General features: G+C 39.8%; 1 protein-coding gene across 1 annotated transcript in view; it reads left to right on the top strand.

The window, feature by feature from the left end:
- Positions 1-27293, top strand: part of LOC139760622 (HEAT repeat-containing protein 5B-like) — a 135477-nt gene that overhangs the window by 95852 nt on the left and 12332 nt on the right. The window contains exons 27-31 of the mRNA XM_071684019.1: positions 2313-2425; positions 2625-2799; positions 6353-6589; positions 15961-16112; positions 22427-22637. Of these exons, the coding sequence (XP_071540120.1) occupies positions 2313-2425; positions 2625-2799; positions 6353-6589; positions 15961-16112; positions 22427-22637 (888 nt within the window). The remainder of the gene's footprint in view (positions 1-2312; positions 2426-2624; positions 2800-6352; positions 6590-15960; positions 16113-22426; positions 22638-27293) is intronic.

The raw sequence follows: 27293 nt of genomic DNA on the forward strand, positions 1-27293 counted from the left end.
TCTGTGAAAGGTATTAAGAATATATGGTGTGGGAGGAAAGTTGTTAGAAGCAGTGAAAAGTTTTTATCGAGGATGTAATGCATGTGTACGTGTAGGAAGAGAGGAAAGTGATTGGTTCTCAGTGAATGTAGGTTTGCGGCAGGGGTGTGTGATGTCTCCATGGTTGTTTAATTTGTTTATGGATGGGGTTGTTAGGGAGGTAAATGCAAGAGTTTTGGAAAGAGGGGCAAGTATGAAGTCTGTTGGGGATGAGAGAGCTTGGGAAGTGAGTCAGTTGTTGTTCGCTGATGATACAGCGCTGGTGGCTGATTCATGTGAGAAACTGCAGAAGCTGGTGACTGAGTTTGGTAAAGTGTGTGGAAGAAGAAAGTTAAGAGTAAATGTGAATAAGAGCAAGGTTATTAGGTACAGTAGGGTTGAGGGTCAAGTCAATTGGGAGGTGAGTTTGAATGGAGAAAAACTGGAGGAAGTGAAGTGTTTTAGATATCTGGGAGTGGATCTGGCAGCGGATGGAACCATGGAAGCGGAAGTGGATCATAGGGTGGGGGAGGGGGCGAAAATTCTGGGAGCCTTGAAGAATGTGTGGAAGTCGAGAACATTATCTCGGAAAGCAAAAATGGGTATGTTTGAAGGAATAGTGGTTCCAACAATGTTGTATGGTTGCGAGGCGTGGGCTATGGATAGAGTTGTGCGCAGGAGGATGGATGTGCTGGAAATGAGATGTTTGAGGACAATGTGTGGTGTGAGGTGGTTTGATCGAGTGAGTAACGTAAGGGTAAGAGAGATGTGTGGAAATAAAAAGAGCGTGGTTGAGAGAGCAGAAGAGGGTGTTTTGAAGTGGTTTGGGCACATGGAGAGAATGAGTGAGGAAAGATTGACCAAGAGGATATATGTGTCGGAGGTGGAGGGAACGAGGAGAAGAGGGAGACCAAATTGGAGGTGGAAAGATGGAGTGAAAAAGATTTTGTGTGATCGGGGCCTGAACATGCTGGAGGGTGAAAGGAGGGCAAGGAATAGAGTGAATTGGAGCGATGTGGTATACCGGGGTTGACGTGCTGTCAGTGGATTGAATCAAGGCACGTGAAGCGTCTGGGGTAAACCATGGAAAGCTGTGTAGGTATGTATATTTGCGTGTGTGGACGTATGTATATACATGTGTATGGGGGGGTAGGGCCATTTCTTTCGTCTGTTTCCTTGCGCTACCTCACAAACGCAGGAGACAGCGACAAAGTATAATAAAAAAAAAAATATGTATATATGAATATATATGAATATAAGTATGACGTCTGTTGGGGATGAGAGAGCTTGGGAAGTGAGTCAGTTGTTGTTCACTGATGATACAGCGCTGGTGGCTGATTCATGTGAGAAACTGTAGAAGCTGGTGACTGAGTTTGGTAAAGTGTGTGAAAGAAGAAAGTTAAGAGTAAATGTGAATAAGAGCAAGGTTATTAGGTACAGTAGGGTTGAGGGTCAAGTCAATTGGGAGGTGAGTTTGAATGGAGAAAAACTGGAGGAAGTAAATTGTTTTAGATATCTGGGAGTGGATCTGGCAGTGGATGGAACCATGGAAGCGGAAGTGAGTCATAGGGTGGGGGAGGGGGCGAAAATCCTGGGAGCATTGAAGAATGTGTGGAAGTCGAGAACATTATCTCGGAAAGCAAAAATGGGTATGTTTGAAGGAATAGTGGTTCCAACAATGTTGTATGGTTGTGAGGCGTGGGCTATGGATAGAGTAGTGCGCAGGAGGGTGGATGTGCTGGAAATGAGATGTTTGAGGACAATGTGTGGTGTGAGGTGGTTTGATCGAGTAAGTAATGTAAGGGTAAGAGAGATGTGTGGAAATAAAAAGAGCATGGTTGAGAGAGCAGAAGAGGGTGTTTTGAAATGGTTTGGGCACATGGAGAGAATGAGTGAGGAAAGATTGACCAAGAGGATATATGTGTCGGAGGTGGAGGGAATGAGGAGAAGTGGGAGACCAAATTGGAGGTGGAAAGATGGGGTGAAAAAGATTTTGTGTGATCGGGGCCTGAACATACAGGAGGGTGAAAGGAGGGCAAGGAATAGAGTGAATTGGATCGATGTGGTATACCAGGGGTTGACGTGCTGTCAGTGGATTGAATCAGGGCATGTGGAGCGTCTGGGGTAAACCATGGAAAGCTGTGTACGGTATGTATATTTGCGTTTGTGGACAAATGTATATACATGTGTATGGGGGTGGGTTAGGGCCATTTCTTTCGTCTGTTTCCTTGCGCTACCTCGCAAACGCGGGAGACAGCGACAAAGCAAAAAAAAATATTATCTAATGTTTCCAGAGGAGAAACCAGCTAACCAGGAGTGTGAAGGGTGTGAGGCAGACCTGTTAGGTGAAGGCAAAGAGTCTGGGGAAATCAACACAGCACAGTCCCTTGTGTTCACTGCTCTACAGGTAGGAATTTTTATTCATTGTGGACTGCACCTTGTTTGTGTAGTAACTAGTTGTTTGATGGTATATATTTGATAATATCATACTGTGTATATATTTAACCTTTGGAGAACTCTTATTTTTTATGTATAGGGAAAAGACATCCTATCCTTGAATTTTGGTTTTAAAACATTATATGCAAATTATGGTCTTTTTCTTTTAGGTTTGCCTTTGTACACTGGTTCGCCATAAGCCACGTCTTGCTCCCCAGGTGGTAGCTTCTGCACCTTCCTTACTAGCACCTCCTCGACATCATGCCAAGAGTCACCAGCTTGAAGCTCTGTTATCTGCTACTGTCACTCTCCTAACTGTTCTCCCCAATTTATGTTCTCCAGCAGGTAATCCATTTTTGCTTTGTTTTTAAGTTAATCAGTGAGGCATGTCTGATATGCTGTGCATTTGGTGTTAAATTGATCAATGCAGTATTATGAAGAGCTGATAGCATCTGAGGATGGGAAAGAAGCAATATTATTCATAGGAATTAAGGGAAGAACAGGGAAAATTCAGTGCAGAAAATTAGAAGGATAGATAGAATAAAGAATGAAGATGAGAGGAGGATGTGAGAAGAAATCAACAGAAAAACACATGGATGAAAGTCTTTTAGGATGATGATGCTATATAGATAATATAGTAGGTGATAGGTTGGTCAAGAAGGTATGTAGTAGTGCAGTAGAAAGTACGAGGAAAAAAGATAAACCAGAAAGGAGATGGATAGATGTATTGAGAGAACTGATTGATGGGAAGGGATATATCAGGTAGTATTGCAGGAACGATTAGGGACTGGATGCGATGGAAGCATGTTGTATAGTGGACATGGGCTCATTTAAATGACTAACAAAATGCTGAAAGTAAAAAGTAAGAAGCTGTTTAAGTCCAAGTTTCATTTTAGCACATTGATTATGGGTTGTGGATGTGTTTTTAGTGATTTCAGAGGCTGTATGTACATAAGCTAATTGGAAATAGGGTTAATGGTGATAGATGGATAGACAGAGAGACAAAATATTCTTGACTGACATAGAATCAGCTACAAGCAGGATAGAAATGGAAAAAGCCCCTGGAGTGGAAGGGATAACAGTATTTGAAGAATGGATGTAATATGGTGGCAGAATATTTGTACAAAATATATGTTGCTGATAAAGAGAGAGGATGCCAGATAACTCGATAGGAGCAGCGACAGTGCTTGTGTCGTAAGGAAAGGGCTGTAAAGTTGAGTGTAAAAGCTCTAAAGAAATCATATTCTTGAGCATATCAAGTAAGTTGCATGGGAAAGTTATCACTGAGAGAGTGAACATAACAGAGTGCAGGGTAACTGAAGAGCTCTCGATTTTTAGAAAGTTAGATAATGTGGAGATTAGATTTTCATACTGAAGTTGGTATCAAAAAGAAAGCTGCATACAGCATATTTGGCTGCATATGTTAAAGTTGATTGGAATGTATTGTGGGAGGTACATGAAATCCTGTGCTCTAGGAGGAAAGTTGCTTGATGGAATATAGAAAATCATTCAACAGTAGTATTAAGTGTACCTTAATTGCATGAGTATGAGTTGCATATTTTTCTGCATGGAATTGCAGAAATGGGGATGCTTATTACTATAGATTACAATTAGATGAAAATATTTCAGATCTTCTGTACCACCTCCAGACCAGTACTCTTTCCTATACCCATATTTGTCACTAATAAATGCATTTGAAATATATTTTTGATACATGAATCACTTAGATTGCAAGAGTTTTGGAAAGAGGGGCAAGTATGAAGTCTGTTGGGGATGAGAGAGCTTGGGAAGTGAGTCAGTTGCTGTTCGCTGATGATACAGCGCTGGTGGCTGATTCATGTGAGAAACTGCAGAAGCTGGTGACTGAGTTTGATAAAGTGTGTGAAAGAAGAAAGTTAAGAGTAAATGTGAATAAGAGCAAGGTTATTAGGTACAGTAGGGTTGAGGGTCAAGTCAATTGGGAGGTGAGTTTGAATGGAGAAAAACTGGAGGAAGTGAAGTGTTTTAGATATCTGGCAGTGGATCTGGCAGCGGATGGAACCATGGAAGCGGAAGTGGATCATAGGGTGGGGGAGGGGGCGAAAATTCTGGGGGCCTTGAAGAATGTGTGGAAGTCGAGAACATTATCTCGGAAAGCAAAAATGGGTATGTTTGAAGGAATAGTGGTTCCAACAATGTTGTATGGTTGCGAGGCGTGGGCTATGGATAGAGTTGTGCACAGGAGGATGGATGTGCTGGAAATGAGATGTTTGAGGACAATGTGTGGTGTGAGGTGGTTTGATCGAGTAAGTAACGTAAGGGTAAGAGAGATGTGTGGAAATAAAAAGAGCGTGGTTGAGAGAGCAGAAGAGGGTGTTTTGAAATGGTTTGGGCACATGGAGAGAATGAGTGAGGAAAGATTGACCAAGAGGATATATGTGTCGGAGGTGGAGGGAACGAGGAGAAGAGGGAGACCAAATTGGAGGTGGAAAGATGGAGTGAAAAAGATTTTGTGTGATCGGGGCCTGATGCAGGAGGGTGAAAGGAGGGCAAGGAATAGAGTGAATTGGAGCGATGTGGTATACCGGGGTTGACGTGCTGTCAGTGGATTGAATCAAGGCATGTGAAGCGTCTGGGGTAAACCATGGAAAGCTGTGTAGGTATGTATATTTGCGTGTGTGGACGTATGTATATACATGTGTATGGGGGTGGGTTGGGCCATTTTCTTTCGTCTGTTTCCTTGCGCTACCTCGCAAACGCGGGAGTCAGCGACAAAGCAAAAAAAAAAAAAAAAAAAAAGAATCACTTAGATACAGCTAGAATTATGGTAACATACACACAGAAAGTTTGTTTTTATTCATTGTATCCATGATGCCCCATGCTCATTTTTGCCAGATCTTCATTTGTAGATTATTGTACTGAAATGTTAAAATTGTTGTACAACCATTACACAAAATTTCATGACATCATGCAATACTGTATTTAAATGAATGTTAACTGCACCATATGCTTTCCCTTAGGCATAGAATTAAGAGATTATTAGACAAGTACTTCAATTTATAAACATGTATTAAAATGCTAAACTTTTAAAATTATCATGAGTGCATATGCTGTAGCACTTGCATGGCATTTGTCTGTCCATGCATCCACATGATTTAACAAACACATTGACTCCTTACATGCTTTTCATCCACCCTGTTGAGTTTTTAGCTATGTATTGAAGGTTTTATCCTCTAAACAGCATTCTAACTCACCCATAGTATCTAGATTTGTCATTGATATGGAAAACCTACATCACTGTAAAATGGGATGTGATATAAAAGTGCAGTATTTTGCCTCATAATGATAATCTTTAATGTATTTAAGTAACACAGAGAATAGCTTACAGAACTGTTTATGAGAAAATATGTCCAAGAACATTAGGAGATTGATAAACAGATATGTGGTATTTAAATTACATAGAAGGAAACAAGGTGAGGAAATGATGGCTAACATCCTTTGGTGTGTGTGTGTGTGTGGGAGAGATGAGGAAATATGCTGGGGTTGGTCCCAAGAAGGTGTGAGAAGCATGGAACCTACTTGCAAGGTTTATTTGGATATGGCAGTGTAGAGACTTTTCTGCTGTTGCCAACCCCACTGTTGGGAGTTTTGGGGGAGAATAAGGTGTCAAAGATGAATTGGTAAATGTCTAAGCTTAAATTTTTTGTTTAATTTTGTTTAGTGCTTTTAGAAAGGAGTTATATCATTGGTGCAGTCATTGAATTTGTTACAAGTGTTTACAATATCATTATTAAATCTCATGTTGTAAGATGATTGATGAGCAAACTATTTATAAAAGTTTTACTCCAACTGATTTGCTGAAAATTCACAGAGTAATACAGAGAATTAAGACAGATTCACTATTATTTCTTTCCACTAGGAGGAGTAGCCATTCTGCCAACTGTATTGTATCTGCTCACGGGTGTATTACGAGAGTGTGGCAGCAAGTCAAATCCTGGCCGTAGCCTACACAATACCCCAGCTCTTATGACCAAAGTCTTAGATGCACTAGCCACCCTTGCACGTCATCCTTATGCTCGTGACCCCAGATCTAAGGACCAGTGGTGCAATCTTCTCCAGTCAGCTCTTGCAAATATTATTGATCTTAGCAAAACTTGTAAGTAGCATGATATTTTGGGTTATTATCTAGCTCTGATTAACACAAGGACTTGATAATTTCTGAGAGTGGTTTGAAATAGATATCAGAAGTGATTCAGGTTTGTGTAATATCCTGAAATGAATGTGAGATCAGTTGATTGCTAGGTACAGCTGAGACATGGTGAAACATAATGAAACTACCCATAGTTGTATGCAAATGGTGTTCATTTTGCTGAACCAGACGGTTTATGTACTGTTGCTTAGGTTCATGTTGAAGGAAGATATGCAGAGTAAATGTAAAAAATTTTTTTGAGAAAGTGGCTGTTTTAATCTCAGTTTGAGTGATTAGAAGTTTCTAAGAAGTTGAGGTATGTGAGAATGACATTCTGCAAAGACAGCATTGAAAGAGTTACATTTCAGAGTAGATTTGTTCAAGGTAGTTACAGCTCTACTGACAGCTGTTATGATTGAAAAGGAATGATGTGTTGATTTTGCCTACATGTTGGAGTACTCATAAGGGTTCATGAAAGGATTTGAAAATTGTTTTTTTAGTAACAGAAGTAAAATAAGATGCAGTAGAGATTTATGACCTGCATAGTATTGTAGGAATTTGAGGTTCAGGTTGCATTTGGTATGAATGAATATCTAGAATGGCATATGGGTAAAAGCCTGTGCAAATGACAGCCATGTGACATATATGGCAAAGAAGGGGTCGATAAAGATTTGCTACAGTATCCCTGGAAATAAGAAGTACAATTATTATCCACCCATTCGTAACCTTCTTGTCCAGTCACTTTTTTAACTCTTTAACCATGCAATTCATTAAAATTGCCTTTATCCTGTGTGATTTTTTATCATCAGAATGTACTTGTATTATATGTTATTACAAAAATAACCTGTTTGATTTGTTTATGGGTGGGATGATGGTTTCTCTCCTTCCAGTACCCTTCCATTCTGTTTTTAACTAGTTTCTTCCTTAATTTCTTATGTCCTCTGGTTGCATTATCCTAACATCTTTTGAAGAAGTGTTCACTGCCTGTTTCATTCATATCCTTTATGCTCTTAAAGTTTGTGATCAGGTCACCCCTTACTCTTTACTCTTCCATGACAGATAGATTTAAAGCCTTCCCTTTAAAATAGTTCTTTTAATTCTGGTTCCATCTTTTGTGCATTCTTTTGAGCCTTGTCTGTTAGCTTTTTGTGATTTTTAGGTGTGATGGCCAAATTGAGAGGCGTATTCTAGTTTTGGCTGGCCTATGCTGGGATATGAACAGCTTGCAAAGTATTTTCTTATCCATATACAGTTCTTGAAAGCTTTTTGATATTTGCCAGCCGACTGTCTGTCTCCTTTACAATTCTCTTGATGTTGGACTCTACAGTTTAGGGACTGTATCAACTCCCAGGTTCCTCACACACACAGAATCCTAAATCCTGATTTCCTTCCAGAAGATGATAATCATATTGAGACCTTTTTCTTACTCTGTCCTGTCCTCAATACTATACATTTATTAGTGGTGAAATTTCATCAACCACATATCAAACCATCTTTGGAGTCTGTCTAGGTTCTTGCATGCAATCCTGCCCCTCATGACTTTTGCATCATCTGCTGACATATTCAGGTAGGAGACCATTCATTCTGGAACTTGATTCACATTGATCAAGAAGAATAATAGCCCAGATTAGAACCCTAGGGCACTCCACTGTGACCTCCACCCATTTGGAGAGGGCTCCTCTGACATATGCCCTTTGTTCCCTTCCACTTATGTTATCTTCTATCCATCAGAGGAGTCTCCCACATATTCTTGCCTGGTGTGTAATTACCTATTTTTACTGAACTACTGAAGAGCAAGTGAATTCTGCATTCATGAGGCCCCTTCTTTTGAACATATGATACCATCATACAACTTCTTAAGTCTATATGTGGTTTCTGCATGAACCTTGTTCTCAGTCATTTTCATTCCATTAATCCACTCGAGTTATAATTGTTCTTCTTTACATCTTTTATAACAAGTTTCTTGCTTAATTTTGTGTTATGTCTTCTAGTTGTTCTATCTCTAATTCTTTCAAAGAATTGTTCACTGCCCATATCATTGATCTGTTTTAAAAACTTAGATGTGACCAGGTGAAGGCATGTACAGATAATCAGATTGGGGAGGAACAATGGGGTTTCAAAAGTGATAGAGGATGTATGGATCAGGTTTTTGCTTTGAAGAATGTGTGAGAAATACTTATTGAAGCAAGGATTTGTATATGGCATTGATGGATCTGGAGAAAGCATTTGGTAGAGTCCGTTGTGAAAGGTCTTATAGATAGATAGATGATGTAGGAGGGAAGCTACTAGAAGTAATGAGTAGCTTTTTTCAAGAGTGTAAGTTGTGTTTGTGTGAGTTGGTGGAGGTTAGGATGAACAGATCCAGGGGAAAGTAGGTATCTGGCAGGAGTGTCTGACATTACCACAGTTATTTAATTTATTTCTGGATGGGGTGATGAGGGACATAAGTACAAAGGTCTCATAGAGAGGCTTGAGTATGAAGTCTGTAGTGAGTGAGGGGTGCCTGAGAAGTGAGTCAGTTGTTGTTGGGTGATAACACAGCAGTGATGGCATATATGAGTTAGAAACTGCAGAAGTTAGTGTCAGAGTTTGGGAGAATATTTGAAAGGAGGAAATTAGGGGCACATGAGATTGACAGAAATGTTATGAGTGTTAGCAGTGCATAAGAACAAGGTAGTTGGGGTGCAAGTGTGATTGGAGAAAATATGGAGGATGTGAAGTGTTTTTGGTATCTGGGAGTGGACATGAGCCATGGAAGTGGGTCACAAGTTAGGTGAGAGGTAGGAGCTTTGAGGAATGTATAGAGAGGTCAGTATCTGAGAGGGCAAAAATGATTATGTTTGAAAGTATAGTTTTCTCAATGATATATGGATGCAAAAACATGGTCTGTGGATGAAAACATGTGTAGGAGGTTGAATATGCTGGGAATGAAATGTTTCAGGACAGTGTTTGATCAAGTAAGTAATAAAAGGATAATAGAGAGGTAGAGTTGTGTGCTGAAAAAGACTGGTGATTGGAAATACCTGATTTAAGATAAGATAGGGTTAGGGTTAGGGAAAATGATTTGGTAAACAGAGAAGAGGTAGTAAAAGCTTTGCGGAAGATGAAAGCCGGCAAGGCAACAGGTTTGGATGGTATTGCAGTGGAATTTATAAAAAAAGGGGGTGACTGTATTGTTGACTGGTTGGTAAGGTTATTTAATGTATGTATGACTCACGGTGAGGTGCCTGAGGATTGGCGGAATGCATGCATAGTGCCATTGTACAAAGGCAAAGGGGATAAGAGTGAGTGCTCAAATTACAGAGGTATAAGTTTGTTGAGTATTCCTGGTAAATTATATGGGAGGGTATTGATTGAGAGGGTGAAGGCATGTACAGAGCATCAGATTGGGGAAGAGCAGTGTGGTTTCAGAAGTGGTAGAGGATGTGTGGATCAGGTGTTTGCTTTGAAGAATGTATGTGAGAAATACTTAGAAAAGCAAATGGATTTGTATGTAGCATTTATGGATCTGGAGAAGGCATATGATAGAGTTGATAGAGATGCTCTGTGAAAGGTATTAAGAATATATGGTGTGGGAGGCAAGTTGTTAGAAGCAGTGAAAAGTTTTTATCGAGGATGTAATGCATGTGTACGTGTAGGAAGAGAGGAAAGTGATTGGTTCTCAGTGAATGTAGGTTTGCGGCAGGGGTGTGTGATGTCTCCATGGTTTTTTAATTTGTTTATGGATGGGGTTGTTAGGGAGGTGAATGCAAGAGTTTTGGAAAGAGGGGCAAGTATGAAGTCTGTTGGGGATGAGAGAGCTTGGGAAGTGAGTCAGTTGTTGTTCGCTGATGATACAGCGCTGGTGGCTGATTCATGTGAGAAACTGCAGAAGCTGGTGACTGAATTTGGTAAAGTGTGTGAAAGAAGAAAGTTAAGAGTAAATGTGAATAAGAGCAAGGTTATTAGGTACAGTAGGGTTGAGGGTCAAGTCAATTGGGAGGTGAGTTTGAATGGAGAAAAACTGGAGGAAGTAAAGTGTTTTAGATATCTGGGAGTGGATCTGGCAGCGGATGGAACCATGGAAGCGGAAGTGGATCATAGGGTGGGGGAGGGAGCGAAAATTCTGGGAGCCTTGAAGAATGTGTGGAAGTCGAGAACATTATCTCGGAAAGCAAAAATGGGTATGTTTGAAGGAATAGTGGTTCCAACAATGTTGTATGGTTGCGAGGCGTGGGCTATGGATAGAGTTGTGCGCAGGAGGATGGATGTGCTGGAAATGAGATGTTTGAGGACAATGTGTGGTGTGAGGTGGTTTGATCGAGTAAGTAACGTAAGGGTAAGAGAGATGTGTGGAAATAAAAAGAGCGTGGTTGAGAGAGCAGAAGAGGGTGTTTTGAAATGGTTTGGGCACATGGAGAGAATGAGTGAGGAAAGATTGACCAAGAGGATATATGTGTCGGAGGTGGAGGGAACGAGGAGAAGAGGGAGACCAAATTGGAGGTGGAAAGATGGAGTGAAAAAGATTTTGTGTGATCGGGGCCTGAACTTGCAGGAGGGTGAAAGGAGGGCAAGGAATAGAGTGAATTGGAGCGATGTGGTATACCGGGGCTGACGTGCTGTCAGTGGATTGAATCGGGGCATGTGAAGCGTCTGGGGTAAACCATGGAAAGCTGTGTAGGTATGTATATTTGCGTGTGTGGACGTATGTATATACATGTGTATGGAGGTGAGTTGGGCCATTTCTTTCGTCTGTTTCCTTGCGCTACCTCACAAACGCGGGAGACAGCGACAAAGCAAAAAAAAAAAAAAAAAAAAGATAAGATATACACAACTATATATATATGTGAGTGGGAGAGATGGTCAGTGGGCATTATTAGATAACATATTGATTGATAGACATGTAAAAGAGAAATTTTTGGATGTAAATGTGCTGAGAGGGGCAGCTGTTGGGATATCTAATCACTATGTTGTGGAGGTGAGGGCGAAGATTTGTAGAGTTTTTCAAAAAAAGAGGAAAACATATTTTGGGAGAAGATAGTGGTGAGATTAAGTGAGCTTGGAAAGGAGGCTTGCATGAAGAAACACCCACAGAGATTGAGTGTAGAATAGCAAAAGATGAGAGAAAGGAAGTGAGGGGAGTAGATAAGGAATGGGAGGTATTTAAGGAAGCAGTGATGGCATGTGCAAGGGATGCATATGGCATGCAAAAGATGAAAGGTGGGCAGATTAGAAAGGGTAGTGAGTGGTAGGATGAAGAAGTAAAGTTGTTAGTGAAAGAGAAAAGAATGACATTTGGGTGTTACTTATAGGGAAGGATGGCAAATGATTGGGAGATGTATTAGAGAAAGTGGCCAGAGGTCAAGAGGAAGGTACAGGGGTTGAAAAAGAGGGCAAATGAGAGTTGGGATGAGAGAGTATCATTAAACTTTTGGGGAGAATTAATAGATGTTTTGGAAGGAGGTAGATAATGTGCAAAAGACGAGAACAAATGGGAACATTGCTGAAGGGGGAAGTAATAATGGTGAGTGGTGAAGTGAGAAGATAGAATGAGTATTTTGAAGGATTGTTAAATGTGTTTGATGATATAGTGGCAATGGATGGATTTGCATATGGCATTTATGGATGTGGAGAATGCATATGATAGGGTTGATAGAGATGCTTTGTGGAAGGTCTTAAGAACAGATGGTGTGGAAGGTAAGCTGCTAGAATCAGCAAGAAGTTTTAATCTAGGGTGAAAGGCTTGTGTATGAGTAGGAAGAGAGGAGAGTGAATGCTTTCTAGTGAGGGTTGGCCCACGGCAGGGGTGTTTGATATCACCATGGTTGTTTGATTTGTTTATGGATGGGGTGGTGAGGGGTAAATGCAAGGGTCTTGGAGAGAGGGGCAATTTTGCAGTCTGCTGGGGATGAAAGAGCCTGGGAAGTGAGTCAATTATTTTTCACCAATGATACAGCACTGTTGGCTGATTCAAATTAGAAACTGCAGAATTGTGACTGAGTTTGGAAAAGTATGTGAGAGGAGAAAGTTGAGGATGAAACTGCATAAAAGCAATGTTTTTAGGTAAGCAGGGTTAAGAGACAAGTTAGTTGGGATGTAAGATTGAATGGAGAAAAATTGGAGGAAGTGAAATGTTTTAGATATCTGGGAGTGGACTTAGCAGCAAATGGAACCATGGAAGTGGAAGTGAGTCATAGGGTGGAGGAGGGCGTGAAGGTTCTGGGGGTGCTGAAGAATGTGTGGAAAGAGAGAATCTTATCTCAGAGGGCAAAAATGGGTATGTTTAAAGAATAGTAGTTACAACAGTATTATACAGTTGTGAGACATGGGCTATAGATAGTTTTTATGTAGAAGGATGGATGTGTTGGAAATGAAATGTTTGAGGACAAAATTCCAAGCTTGCCTTTCACCCTCCTGAATGTCCAGGCCCCAATCACTCAAAGTCTTTTTCACTCCTCTCCATCTCCAATTTGGCCTCTCCATTCTCCTTGGTCCCTCTATATCCCCTTTGTTAACCTTTTCTCATTCATTTTTTCCATATTTCTAGACCATTTCAGGACACCCCCTTCAGCTCTGTCAACCAAACTCTTTTTATTACTTACCTGATCAAAACACCTCACACCATATATCATCCTCAAACATTTCATTTACAATACACCTCCTCTCCTCCACACAGTCTTATCTTTCACCCATGCCTCACATCCATATGATATTGCTGGGACTACTATTCTTTTAACATCCCCATTTTTGCCATCCCAGATAACTCTCTCTCTTTCTGCAAGTTCTTTACTGCTGCCAGAACCTTTGCCCCCTCACCTGCTGCATGACTCATTTCCACTTCCATGGTTCCATTTACTGCCATGTCCCTACCAGGTATATTAACACTTCATTTTCTCCATTTTCTTTTTTTTTCATTCAAAGTCAAACTATCATTAACCTATCCCTCAACCCTATTAAGCTTAATAAGCTCACTTTTATTTACATTTACTCTCTACTTCCTTCTTTTACACCTTCTTTCCAACTCATTCAACAACTCATGCAGTTTCTCACTAAATCTGCCACCAGTGCTGTATCATCAGCAAACAACAAATGACTCGCTCCAGGCTGTCTCATTCTCCACAGAGTACATACTTACCCCTCTTCCCAAGACTCATGCATTTACCTCCCTCATCACCCCATCCAAAGACAAATTGAACAACCATGGTGACATCATACAGACCATCCTTCACTTAGAACCATTCACTCTCCTCTTTCCTTGCTTGTACATATGCCTTACACATCGTATATGCTCAAGATTATATACAAGGCATCTCAGTCAACCCTTTCGTATGCTTTTTTTAGATCTTTAAATACCACATACAAATTCATGTTTCTCTATTTTGCACACACATTCTTTACAGGAAACATCTGATCCACACATCCTCTACCACTTTTGAAATCACACTGCTCTATACATGCCTTCAAGCTCTCATTCAATACCCTCCCATACAACTTACCAGGTACATTCAACAAACTTATACCTCCGTAGTTTGAACATTCACCTTTGTTCCCCTTGCCTTTACACAGTGTCATTATACATGCATTCCACCACTCCTCAGGCACTTCACCATGATCCATACATATATTGAAATCCTTACCAACCAATTAAAAACAGAGTCACCCCTTTTCTTATTGAATTCAACTGCAATACCATCCACTCCTGCCCCATTGCCACATTTCATCTTAAGGAAGGCTTTCACCACCACTTTTCTTTTCATGAAGCCACTATCCATGACACTCTCACTTTGCATACCACCCTGTCCGAAACATCTGCTTCCTTATTATCAAATACATTCAACAATCCTTCAAAGTACTCATTCCATCTCCTTTTCTTCATCACTACCTGTTACCTTTTCCCATTACGCCTCCTTCACCATTGTTCTTTTTTCTCTTGTTTATCGCACATTATTCGCCTCCTTCTAGTACATCTAATTCTTCCTAAAATTTACTGATACTTGCTCACTTCAACTCTCATTTGCCCTTTTTTCAAGTATTGTGCTGTACTCCTGACCTCCTGCCACTTTTTCTTATTCATCCATCAGTCATTTGCACTCCTTCCCTGTAAGCACTGTCCAAACACATCTTTTTTCCTTTTTCACTAGCAGCTTTACTTCTTCATTCCATCACTCACTACCTTTCTAATCTGGCCACCTCACACTTTTTGCATGCCACATGCATCTTTTGCACATGCAAACACTGCTTTGTTGAATAACTCCATTTTTCACCAACTCCCCTTGCTTCATTTACCCTCACCTTTTGCCATTCTATACTCAATTTTTCTTGGTATTTCTTCACGTCTCTTTCTGAATCCCACTTATCCTCATCTGTCTTTCCTCACCAACATTGTTTCCTCTTTTCTGAAAACCTTTACAAATCTTCACTCTCACCTCCCCAAGATAGTGATCAGACCTCCCACCCGCTGCCCACCTTTGCACATTTACAGCTGAAAGTCTGTTTTACTCATCTGTCAATTACATATACTTGTTAATGTCTCTCTCTGAATTTGGTATTCCCAATCACCAGTCCTTTTTCAACACACAACTCCACAAGCTGTTTACCATTTCCATTCATAACAGTGAATACCCCATGCTACCCAGTTATACCCTCTTTCACCATCCATCTTTTATTTTACTCGCAATCAAAATTGACTTCCTTGCACTCTTTCACACACTCCCGCAACTCCTGCTTAATGAGTAGTGCTTCTCTTTCCCAAGGACTTGTCCTCTCACCAACCCCTGACTTTACTCTTAAGACATTTACTTATTGTTCCCATTTACCCTTGACAATGAGAGCCAGAACTTCCAGGTTTCTTTCTTCAAGGATACATTTCTTCACATCTTGATTACATCCTCACACATTTTGAGACCCCAGCCTGGGCTGTCTAGGAGGGTGAACACTCCTTACTTTGGTCCATCTTCTGTTTCATCTTTCTGAAATTGAAATACAAGAAAGGGGGGAATTAGCTCACCACTCATCATCGCCAATAAATGAATATGAGGGGAGCACCATTAAGGATGTTTTAACTCTAATAAGTCCATTTCTTTATTTACACTGCAATGGAAATCTACCTTCGGTGAAGTTGTTTCATCCCCAGTAGACGAATAAGAATACAGTTTCTTTAAGGAACTTTTCACTCAAAAGAACCCTATTATTTCCATGTTCCTCATTAAAGTGCAGTTTTGAAGTTGGAGGAGCCACGTAAAAGGGGTCCTGAGTTTGTTTAATTAAGTTATTTGTACATATATATACATATATTAAAGATTACTTTGATAGCATCTGTTTGATGTATGAAAATATTTATTTTTTTGTCAATTTTGCAGGTGAGGATGAGCGTGTAACAGATGAGGTAGTGGTTCTAAGGGGCATTGCCCAGTTGATCCTCCATGCACCACCATCTGTCAGCAGACCTCACAACCTACAATATCCTGCAATCAATTTGTTTAAAATGGCTACACAGCACCCACAACTTGATGTTAGTTTCACTGGCTTGTTTACTTATGAATGTACCTAATGTTTTTATGAACAATAGATATGACCAGAAAAAAGTAGCATGGCTGTACATATGTACTGTTAAAAGTTGTTTTCCTCTGATTTTGGCTTCTTCATAGTTTTGCAGTGTTGAACTTATGTATATATGTTTTCAGTTAGTTATGAGTATTAACCCCACCAGTGCTGACAATTTTTAGTAGTGATTATCTATTGGCATTAGATATAAATGAAGCTCCACAAGTTGTTAAAGTCAGCCAGTACATGGCATTAACCCACATAGAGTTACTATGTCTGTCAGACCTTAGATTGCCTTTCCTTACATGCATCAACCTGCGGTGAAAAGCTCACTCTTGCATGAATGTGATTTTTCACATGTTTATGGGTGTTGAATTAAATTTTTTGTTTGTTTAGTGAAAGACATCCTAAGAGCACAAAAGATCAGTCAAAATTGATGTGAGTTAGAATGGGTGTAGACTACAAAAGGTGGGTGAATGTTATAGCATATGCAACAGTTAAGAAGAATGAAGAAATGACTGTGAGTGCTGTGGTAATTTTTTGCAAGGGATCAAGTCTTAGTGCATAGAGATCTGAATGCAAGGGTAGGTCATGTTGGAATGAAGGATATAACTAGGGAGTATGATGTTCCTGATGTGAATGGAAATAGGGGAAATGCTTGTCCAGCTGTGTGCTAAAAGAGGAATATTGATGGGATGCATGGCTCATAAAAAAGTGCATTCATAAGTATATGTGAATGAGTGGATTTGGGTGTTATTGGGAGTTAATGGGTTATGTACTGATTGACTGTGCAAAGGATAGGTTGACAGATGTGAACATGCTAAGAGGGTAAGTAGAGGTGATGTCCAATCATTTCTTGGTGGAGGTAATTGTTAAGATTGGAGGTAGGTCACAAAAACAGGAAATGCCATACATATGATAGAACTAGGTTATGAGAGGTGGATAATTTTTAGTGCTTGTTCACCTGATATTAGGAGGATGAAAGATGAAAGGAGTATTCTGGGAGGAGCTGAGTAAGTACTTTAGAATTTAATTTTGATGCAGGAGATTGAACATTGATGCAAGGGGTTATAGATGTAAGGGTGGGTGATGTGGCAGTTGAGAATTATAAGTGGCAGACGTAGGCTTCTTGGGTTAATTAAAAGGGGGAGAATTTATCAAGCTGTATACTGAAAGATGAATGGTGGTTGGGAATACATGGTATATAAAAAGATGCATACATGAACATACTTAGTTTAATGAGGCTGGGATCAATGAGCATTAGATTATGTGTTGATTGACTGGCATGCAAGAGAAAGGTTTTTTGGATGTGAATGTGCATAGAGGGGCTGCAGGTGAAATGAATGATCTTGTCATGGTGGAAATATGGGTAAAAGTTTGTGGTGGTTTTAGGAAAGAAAGAAGTGGTGAAAGTCAGTGAACTTAGGAAAGGGTGCAGCGACATCAAGAGAGACTAAGTAAAGGATGGCATATGGTGAGATTGAATAAAACAAGATAAGTGGAAGGGGAATGCAAGGTATTTAGGAGAGTAGTGCTCGAATGTGCACTTGGTGTTTGGCTTGCAGAAGAAGGAATGTGGATGTATGAGAGAGGGTAGTGAGTTGTGTAATGAGGAAGTTATATCACTCGTGAAAGGGTTAAGTGTATGGATGGTACATGTAGGGAAGAAGTGCAAGTTATTTAGAAAAGCATAAGGGAAGGTGGCAGGAAGTCAAAAGAATGGTATGAGTACAGGGAAGTGGGACAAATGAGATATTGAATATATTACTGAGGGAGTGTTGATGAACTTCAGAAATAAGAAATGTATGGGAAGGTGGTATAGAGTGTGAGAGGAGAGAGAGAACAAATGGGGGTGACAATGGGGAAGGGGGATGAGGAAGTGGTAATGGGTAAAGATAAGAAGAGATGGAGGGAGCATTTAGAATGACTGCGGAATGTGTTAGACGACAGAGAGGCAGATGTGTTCTTTTTGGGACAAGGTGAACACCAAGGTGGATAAAGAGGAGGTAATGAAAACCTTATGCAGTATGAAGTATGGTAAATTATGAAAGCGGATGATATTATAACTGATTTGTTAATCAGGCTTTTATGTGTCTTTAAGGCCTTGCGTGAGGTGCCTTAGGATGGTTTAATGCAAATGCAGTACCCCCACATTTTTTTTTATGATGAAGGCTCCAGTCACAGACAAAAGTCCACATCAAAGCTTGGCCTTAATTGAAATATGAAGAGTTTAATGAAAGGGAATAACGCAATGTTAGGGGAAGTATTTACAAATTTTGCAGGGAGTGAAAAATGTGCTTTTTATAAAGTGCCAAGTCATAGTGATTGGGAAAGACACGAGAGTGTAGAGAGTTCTAAGGCTTTGAATTGTAGGGAAAGAAGCAGTTATTGAAATGGTCCATCCTTCAGTTGCCAGTGGCCATGCAGTAATCATGTGACACAGTAGCTTGCTGAGTATTGCATGGTCTAGTTAGTGGTGGAGGCATGCAAGCAGCCTGCTCTTGGGAGCAAAGACCAAAGTAATAAGCGGGTCAGGTTTTGAAGTTAGCCTGGAAGAGTTGATAAGTCATACTGCTTTTGACTCAAGTCTATCAAGTCAGGATGCAGAGCTAGAAACACCCTAGATATGAGAGCAGTAGTCCATACAAAGATGGATCAATAATTTTTTGTAAATGGAGCAACTTTTCATAAGAGAAGAAATTTTGACATCTTACCAGGACTCCCAGTCTCTTAGAGGCAGACTAGTATTTTCATAATTTGAGATTTCCAAGACATTGTGGGTGATGCAGTACTACCAAGTATTTTCGTCAAGTAAATTGTTGGAATTACAGATCTGTCAAAGGAGAGAGGAAAGTTGTGAGGAGTTTTTGATTGAGAGACGGGCAGAAACTGGGTCTTGGAGGCATTAGACTTAACAAGATTTCACCTGCCCCACTGAGATATCCTTACAAGTCTGAGTTTAAAAGGAAGTTGTGTCGAGATGGGATGCAGATTGAGCAAGAGAATGAGCAGATTTGAAAGATATTGAGGAGTGCTGTGTTGAGTCATCAGCATATAAGTGCATTTACTTTTTTGTAGAAGAAAGGAAATCATTGATGAAAAGGAAAAAAGTATAGAAGACAGGACAGAACCTTGAGAGACACCACTGTTGTTTGGAAAAGGGGAAAAGGCTGCTCCATCAACAACCATAAAGATAGATCGGCCAGAGAGGAAGCTAAATATAAGAGACCAGACATAATAAGATATGAAAACATATCACCAGTGAATCTCACCTTATGGAAGCAACTTCGTTGATCAGAGACAAGTTTGTGAGATTCAAGATGTCTAGAAATATGGGAGTTGAGGAGGGATTCAAAGACTTTGGAAATAGTAGATGTCAAAGCAACAGGACGATAGTTCGAGGGGTTAGAATGGTCAGCCTTGATACGCTTGGGATGTACTAATGCTTGCTTCCAAGAAGTGGGGAAAAGTTGTGGCATTTTAACAGAAATTGAACAGATGAATTGGTATGTATGAAACAGAATAGTTAAATTACAGAGGTCCAAATTTGTTGAGTATACCTGGTAAGATGTATAGGGGAGCAGTGATATTGAGGGTGGTGGCATTCTTATAGCATTTGTTTGGGGATGGGCGGTGTGGCTTCATAAGTAGGTGTATGGAACAGAAGTTTTCTCTGTAGGATTTGTCAGAATTACTCGTGGAAAGAGAATTACTTGTGGATGGCATTTTTGGATCTGGAGAAGGCATATGTTAGCATTGTCAGAGAGGCATTGTGAATGGTGTTACAAATATATGGTGGGTGGATGGGAAATTATCAGGTATAGTGAGAATTTTTACTAGAAAAATTTGGTATATATGCAAGTAGTAAGGGAGAAAAGTGGGCCTGTATCAAGGACTTGTCTTATAGTAAAACCCCTTTCTTATGGATTGATTGGGGGGAAGGGTGGTTTGCCAGAAGCCAAATTTTGTTGTATCCCAAATTTTTTAACTTTAACAAGTATAATGGAAACTTATCATATTCTTCTGATGCCCCAAGGCAGGTGTTCAGTGAGTAGCAGACATTACTTTGAATCAGAAGGAAATAGCTCCAGGGTTGCCAAGAGTCACCTGGATTTCCTTGGTCAGAAGTGGGAATGCATGAAGTGCAAGCTACTCATTGTATGCTCATGATGTTCACTAATTTTCTGGTTTTCAGCATGTCTAAGGTATTTTGTGGGCCTCTTTGCACATAAAACACTGAAAGCAGTTTTATATGCCTTGATTTGATAAAAAAGAAAGGTCTTCTTACAAAAAACTGCAGTTGCATGAGAAAACAGGGTTCAAGTTTGTTTTTGTATCAACCAGGTGTGCAGTTATCTCACACTGGCAGGCAGTGACAGTGCTAGGTCATGTTTCATCCTGAAATTTGTACTTAGATGATTTTTCTTTAAGTGTAAAGGTACAAAGAATAGTATTACATCATTAGATGACTTTTAATTACTGTAAAACTAACTGTAAAACTACATTAATGAGTACAGAGAGAACATTGTATGTTAATTAGATGAGGAAAAAGTGCACTGTATGCTGTCATATGTTCTGGTTGTCAGTGTCTCATACCAAGACTAACAGACTATTCCATTACTTTCCAAAATCAGTCCACTAGGTCCATATATTACTTTACCAGGCTGAATTTGAGATATTAGATTCTAGACTTAATCCTGTGGGGTCCAGAGGGTTCTTTAGAAAAAGCTGAATTCCCATATATTGACGTCCATTAGAAGTTTGTTTCACTGTATTGCCATCATTTTATAATCTCCTCACTGACAGAGTTGTGAGGGGAGCAGATGTGAAGGTCTTGGAGCCAGGAGTATGTAATAAGCTGGGGATTTGGGGTGTGGGAGGTGAATCAGTTTCTGTTTGCATATTATACAGCTTTAATGGCAGATTCTAGAGAGAAACTCCAGAATCTTGTATAAGAATTTGAAAGAGTGTGTGAAAGGAGCAAGTTGAGAGTACATGTGAACAAGTATAAGTAATGAGGTGCAGCAGGGGGCTTAGATAGGATTATTTGAATGTAAGTTCAAATGAAGAGGACCTGGTTTAAAAAAGAAAGAGGGGGTGGGGATGTGCTGTCAGTGGGCTGAACCATGGCTTTTGAAGTGGTCAGGATAAATTGTAGAGTAGCTTGTGAGGCTTGGCTATGGGTGGTAGGCTCATTTCATAACATTATACATTACAACTAGAGATCAGATGTGTACAAATAAGGCTATTGATCTTTTGTTCCTGATACTTGCCATGTACTAAGGATGGAGAGAGTGAGTTAGGTATAAAAGTATAGAACATGTAGTAAGGCTGAAGGGATAAGTGTGTGACGCTCTGTAATCATGCTGTGGATTACTGTTTTGAAGGTTGAAGGTGCCTTACAACCCAGAGATGTTTTTCTTGAAAAATATTTTTTTATTTACATCTAGCATTTGATTTTTAGGTTCTCAAACCTTTCATTCACTATTTTTGGAAAGCTCCTGGCTTTTGGGGTGCCATCTAACATAAGGACTGTGAATTTTTTGCTATATTGATAACTTAAAGGGCTTACAATGATAAGATTGGTTGTTTTAGAGTATAAGCATTTTTTCTTATTCGTTTGAGTAATTGTAGTTTATTTTGAAGCAAGGAATGTAATTTCATGAGACTACAGAGGTTCATTAAATCTAGTTAGCATCTTTTTGTTTATTTGCATATCTCTCTTTAGTACCCTTGCCTTTATGTTATGATATACCTCAAAAAGACATTCTGGGAAAAGTTGTAACCTGTTTCAGGATCTAAAAGGAATAGGTTTTGAAATTTATGTATTAAGTAATCAGATCAAGATAAAGATCATTTTCATTTGGTATCGTGTAACGTGCTTTCATAAAGGAGTCAATTCAAATGAGGCATCTGACTTTTTTCATTGCTTTTGCTGATAATGGCACTGGGATTGCAAGGTAGCTTCCAAAGAACTGTTTTGATGTAAGAGCATGTTTTCCCATATAGATTTTTGTTCATTTGCATTCATCTAATGAAGCCTTGTTGGATGTGTTGGCCACTAAGCTTTTGTGATTCATACATAAAAGCAGGAGTGGAACTTTTCCCATGTTCATTGTTCACTCTCTCCTTTTTGGAACTATTGCTTTTTATATCACTCTTATGTAAATATCAATAATCTTTTATTCAAATATGATAACTCATTGACATACTGTTTATTTATTGAAAAAACAATAGAGAAATAAAAAATTATTATAAAATTTTCTTATTTTGAATGTATAGGTACGTATCCAGTGCATACAGACGCTAGAATCCATCTTCAGTCACACTGATAGTGAAATATCAACCCCATACATCCATGCACTGGCACCACGCATCCTTGAGTACCTTCATGAGGCACACACTAGCGTAACTAGCCTGGCAGAGCTGCAGCTTATCACGGAAAGTTTAAGTGCAATGGAACTTCTCATACCAAGGACATTACCAGAGCACAGTAAGTTTCCTTTTGCTCTCATATTCATTAGCATTAACCCATATGAACATGGAGGCCATTTGTGCCTCAAAGGAGTAACTGTCATTGCTAGGGTATCAGTATTTAGATAAAAAGATGTGTAATGAAAAGCAGGCATTGCATGGTTATCAGTTAGTAAAGTAGATATTTTGTTTTTATGCATAAAACAAAGAAGAAAGAGGTCATATTTTTTTGGGAAAATTATAGTTGAAAGTAAAGAATAATTACCAAGTAGTGGAAAGAATTTCAATATTGCACGATTGGGTTGACATTTTGTTAATGTTAGATATAGCTGTAGTGAGGAACTTGTTTAGAACATGGACCATATGAAGCTACAGTAGTGTACTGATATCACTGTTGCATATATGAACTGCATATTAGAATTGATCTGTAACCCAGCATTTAGTGTGTAGGATTACAGAACAGAAGATATTCAATATTCTTTTAAATTTCAGAAAAGTACGTTAGTACTGTGATTTATTTTATCAGTAACTCTTATGCCCATATTTGTCATTAGATCACATGCAAATAATTATGCACCTTTTGCAGGAATTAAACTATTCACTGCAGCTGGGGCACATATTCTATGGTAATTTTTTGTGTTCTTTGCAAGTGGGGCATATGATTTAATAATTCTTGAATTGACTAAATCTGCCACAAGGTGAAATACATGGGCAGTATTACTTATAATGCCATCCCATGCATTGTTACCAGGTTCCACAGCCATAATTTTTTCCTTACACTGCTCAGTATATGTAAAGACATCAAGAACATTCGTACAGTATCCATACCCTCATGTTGTATCATAATTTGTGATGGAGAGGTGTCTGTTATCTTTTAACATAATAGACATTAGCAATGAAAATTCCAAGTAATCACATTTTTGTGACAAAAAAATTTCAAAAATATTCCAAAAATACCATAATCTTTGGATGTATGATGTGAGACAGAATTCTACCTCTGTATTTCCTGTATGTCACTGAAGGCAATTAGAAGGGGTAGGAATGAGGGGCTGGAAAAAAAAGTTTTTGTATTTCAATTTCTAAAGAGCCAAGCAGGGAGTGCTCATCCTTCTCAAAGGCTCAGGCTGGTGTGTCTAAATGTGTGTGGATGTAATCAATATAAGAGAATGGAGATAGGTAATATGCTTAAGGAAAAAACTTGGATGTTTTGGCTCTTAAGTGAAACATGGCTCAAGGGTAAAGTTGAAGAATAGTTTGGAAATGTCTTGGGAGTAAAGTTAGGGGTTGGTGACAGGACAAGAGCTAAGGAGGGAGTAGCACAGCTTTTGAAGCAGGAGTTATGGAAGTGTGTGAAAGAGTGTAATAATGAAATAGACACCTGTAGATATAGAACTGGAAAGCCAAATTAGAGATGGAAGGATGGAATGAAAACAGTTTTTCATGATCAGGACCAGAACATGCAGGAGGGTGAAATGTGTGCTTGAGAGATAGTGAATTGGAAAGATGTGGTATAAAGGGCTCAGTGTGCTGTCATTGAACTGAACCAGGGCATGTGAAGTGTCCAGGGTAAACCAAGGAAAGATCTTTGGGGAATTGTGGATAGGAAGCTGTGGTTTCGGTGCATTACACGCGACAGCTAGAGAATAGATGTGAGCGGATGTGTCCTTTCTTCAGCTGTTTCCAGCGCTACTTCACTAATGAGGGAAACAGTGATCAAGTATGGCACAAAGATTATACAAATTTTTAACTGTGCCAATATTTTGGCATTTTCTTTTATTTGTCTTTTATGGCTCTGGTTTCTGCCAAACATATGAGTTTTGCCATGGTGACACTTCAAACTGTTAGAATGGGAAATAGAAAATTTGAATTGAAACCATCCCCCTCCAGAATGCTTCCTCCACCCTTCCCCTGGGGATTTATGTGTTAGAATCAGTTTTATACCATGACCATATAAAATATGTTGTCTGACTTTTTATTGTGTCCCTTACATTTACATGCTTTTCCTTCATTTTATAATTAGAAGCCAAAAATTCAAATTGTGCACATCCTTCAAAAACCTCCTCCATTTCTTCCCCACTCCCCAGAGGGATTTGTGTGTTAACTTCAGCATTATACCATAACCAAATAAAGTATGTTAGCTCACTTTATCTATCTATCTATTTGTATCTCTGACACCTGATCCCAACTGGAACTCACCACAATTGGTTGGCCTCAGTTATAGAATCTCCATAATTAGTGAACTTTAGTGCTGCTTCTTAGCCTTAAGTGCCTCACCCTTAACAGGCCACTGGAAGAGGGCAACTCTACCGCAGAGTTTGTAGAGGCTCCTACCTAATGTTCCTACTGACTACTTCTACCTAATGCTCCTTCCTAATGTTCCAACCTACTACCTGTACCTATTGTTTCTGCATAATGCTCCTGCCTAAATGTTCCTACTACTACTACTACTATCTATTCCTCCTACCATTTTGCCAAAAGGCAGGGCTAGTGCACAGTGCTCACTGCAGGAAAATCTAGAGTTACAAAGAATGAGCTGTGTGATTTAAGTGTTGTCAAGTGTCATGTATGACAAGGAGAGATTGTATATTTGTACTGAATGCTGGTAGCTCAGTCTTTCTTGTACATATCATTTACATGTATTTCTTTCATTTTGTAATAAGAAATAGAAAATTTGAATATTTAGATTTGTTCACTGGGGTTAGGGGAGAAAGAATACTTCCCACGTATTCCCTGCGTGTTGTAGAAGGCGACTAAAAGGGAAGGGAGCAGGGGGGCTGGAAAACCTCCCCTCTCATTTTTTTTTTAATTTTCCAAAAGAAGGAACAGAGAAGGGGGCCAGCTGAGGTTATTCCCTCAAAGGCCCAGTCCTTTGTTCTTAACGCTACCTCGCTAATGCGGGAAGTGGCGAATGGTATGAAAAAAAAAAAAGATGAAGATTTGTTCACATTGCAGTCAACTTTTTGCAAGTCTCCTAGCATTTAAGGGTTAATGCCAGATGTAATGATTTTATATTATTTATATTATTTATTATATTATTTATTTATTATACTTCTGAGAGTAAACGTGAATAAGAGCAAGGTTATTTGCTACAGTAGGGTTGAGGGACGAGTCAATTGGGAAGTAAGTTTGAATGGAGAAAGACTGGAGGAAATGAAGTGTTTTAGATTTCTGGGAATGGATTTGGCAGCGTATGGAATCATGAAAGTGTAAGTGAGTCATAGGGTGGGGAGGGGGCGAAAGTTCTGGGAGCATTGAAAAATGTGTGGAAGTCGAGAACATTATCTCGGAAAGCAAAAATGGGTATGTTTGAAGGAATAGTGGTTCCAACAATGTTGTATGGTTGCGAGGAGTGGGCTATGGATAGAGTTGTGCACAGGAGGGTGGATGTGCTGGAAATGAGATGTTTGAGGACAATATGTGGTGTGAGGTGTTTTGATCGAGTAAGTAATGTAAGGGTAAGAGAGATGTGTGGAAATAAAAAGAGCATGGTTGAGAGAGCATAAGAGGGTGTTTTGAAATGGTTTGGGCACATGGAGAGAATGAGTGAGGAAAGATTGACCAAGAGGATATATGTGTCGGAGGTGGAGGGAATGAGGAGAAGTGGGAGACCAAATTGGAGGTGGAAAGATGGAGTGAAAAAGATTTTGTGTGATCGGGGCCTGAACATGCAGGAGGGTGAAAGGAGGGCAAGGAATAGAGTGAATTGGATCGATGTGGTATACCGGGGTTGACGTGCTGGCAGTGGATTGAATCAGGGCATGTGAAGCGTCTGGTGTAAACCATGGAAAGCTGTGTAGGTATGTATATTTGCGTGTGTGGACGTGTATGTTTATACATGTGTATGGGGGTGGGTTGGGCCATTTCTTTCGTCTGTTTCCTTGCGCTACCTCGCAAACGCGGGAGACAGCGACAAAGCAAAAAAAAAAAAAAAAAAAAAATTATACTTTGTTGTTGTCTCCCACGTTAGCGAGGTAGCACAAGGAAACAGACGAAAGAATGGCCCAACCCACCCACATACACGCTCATTCATGCACATATATGTACATACCTATACATTTCAATGTTTTTTTTTTTTTTTTTTTTTTTTATACTTTGTCGCTGTCTCCCGCGTTTGCGAGGTAGCGCAAGGAAACAGACGAAAGAAATGGCCCAACCCCCCCCCCCATACACATGTACATACACACGTCCACACACGCAAATATACATACCTACACAGCTTTCCATGGTTTACCCCAGACGCTTCACATGCCTTGATTCACTCCACTGACAGCACGTCAACCCCTGTATACCACATCGCTCCATTTCACTCTATTCCTTGCCCTCCTTTCACCCTCCTGCATGTTCAGGCCCCGATCACACAAAATCTTTTTCACTCCATCTTTCCACCTCCAATTTGGTCTCCCTCTTCTCCTCGTTCCCTCCACCTCCGACACATATATCCTCTTGGTCAATCTTTCCTCACTCATTCTCTCCATGTGCCCAAACCATTTCAAAACACCCTCTTCTGCTCTCTCAACCACGCTCTTTTTATTTCCACACATCTCTCTTACCCTTACGTTACTTACTCGATCAAACCACCTCACACCACACATTGTCCTCAAATCTCATTTCCAGCACATCCATCCTCCTGCGCACAACTCTATCCATAGCCCACGCCTCGCAACCATACAGCATT

Source organism: Panulirus ornatus, chromosome 3 (assembly GCF_036320965.1).
Source record: "Panulirus ornatus isolate Po-2019 chromosome 3, ASM3632096v1, whole genome shotgun sequence".
In the NCBI taxonomy this organism is placed as follows: Eukaryota; Metazoa; Arthropoda; class Malacostraca; order Decapoda; family Palinuridae; genus Panulirus; species Panulirus ornatus.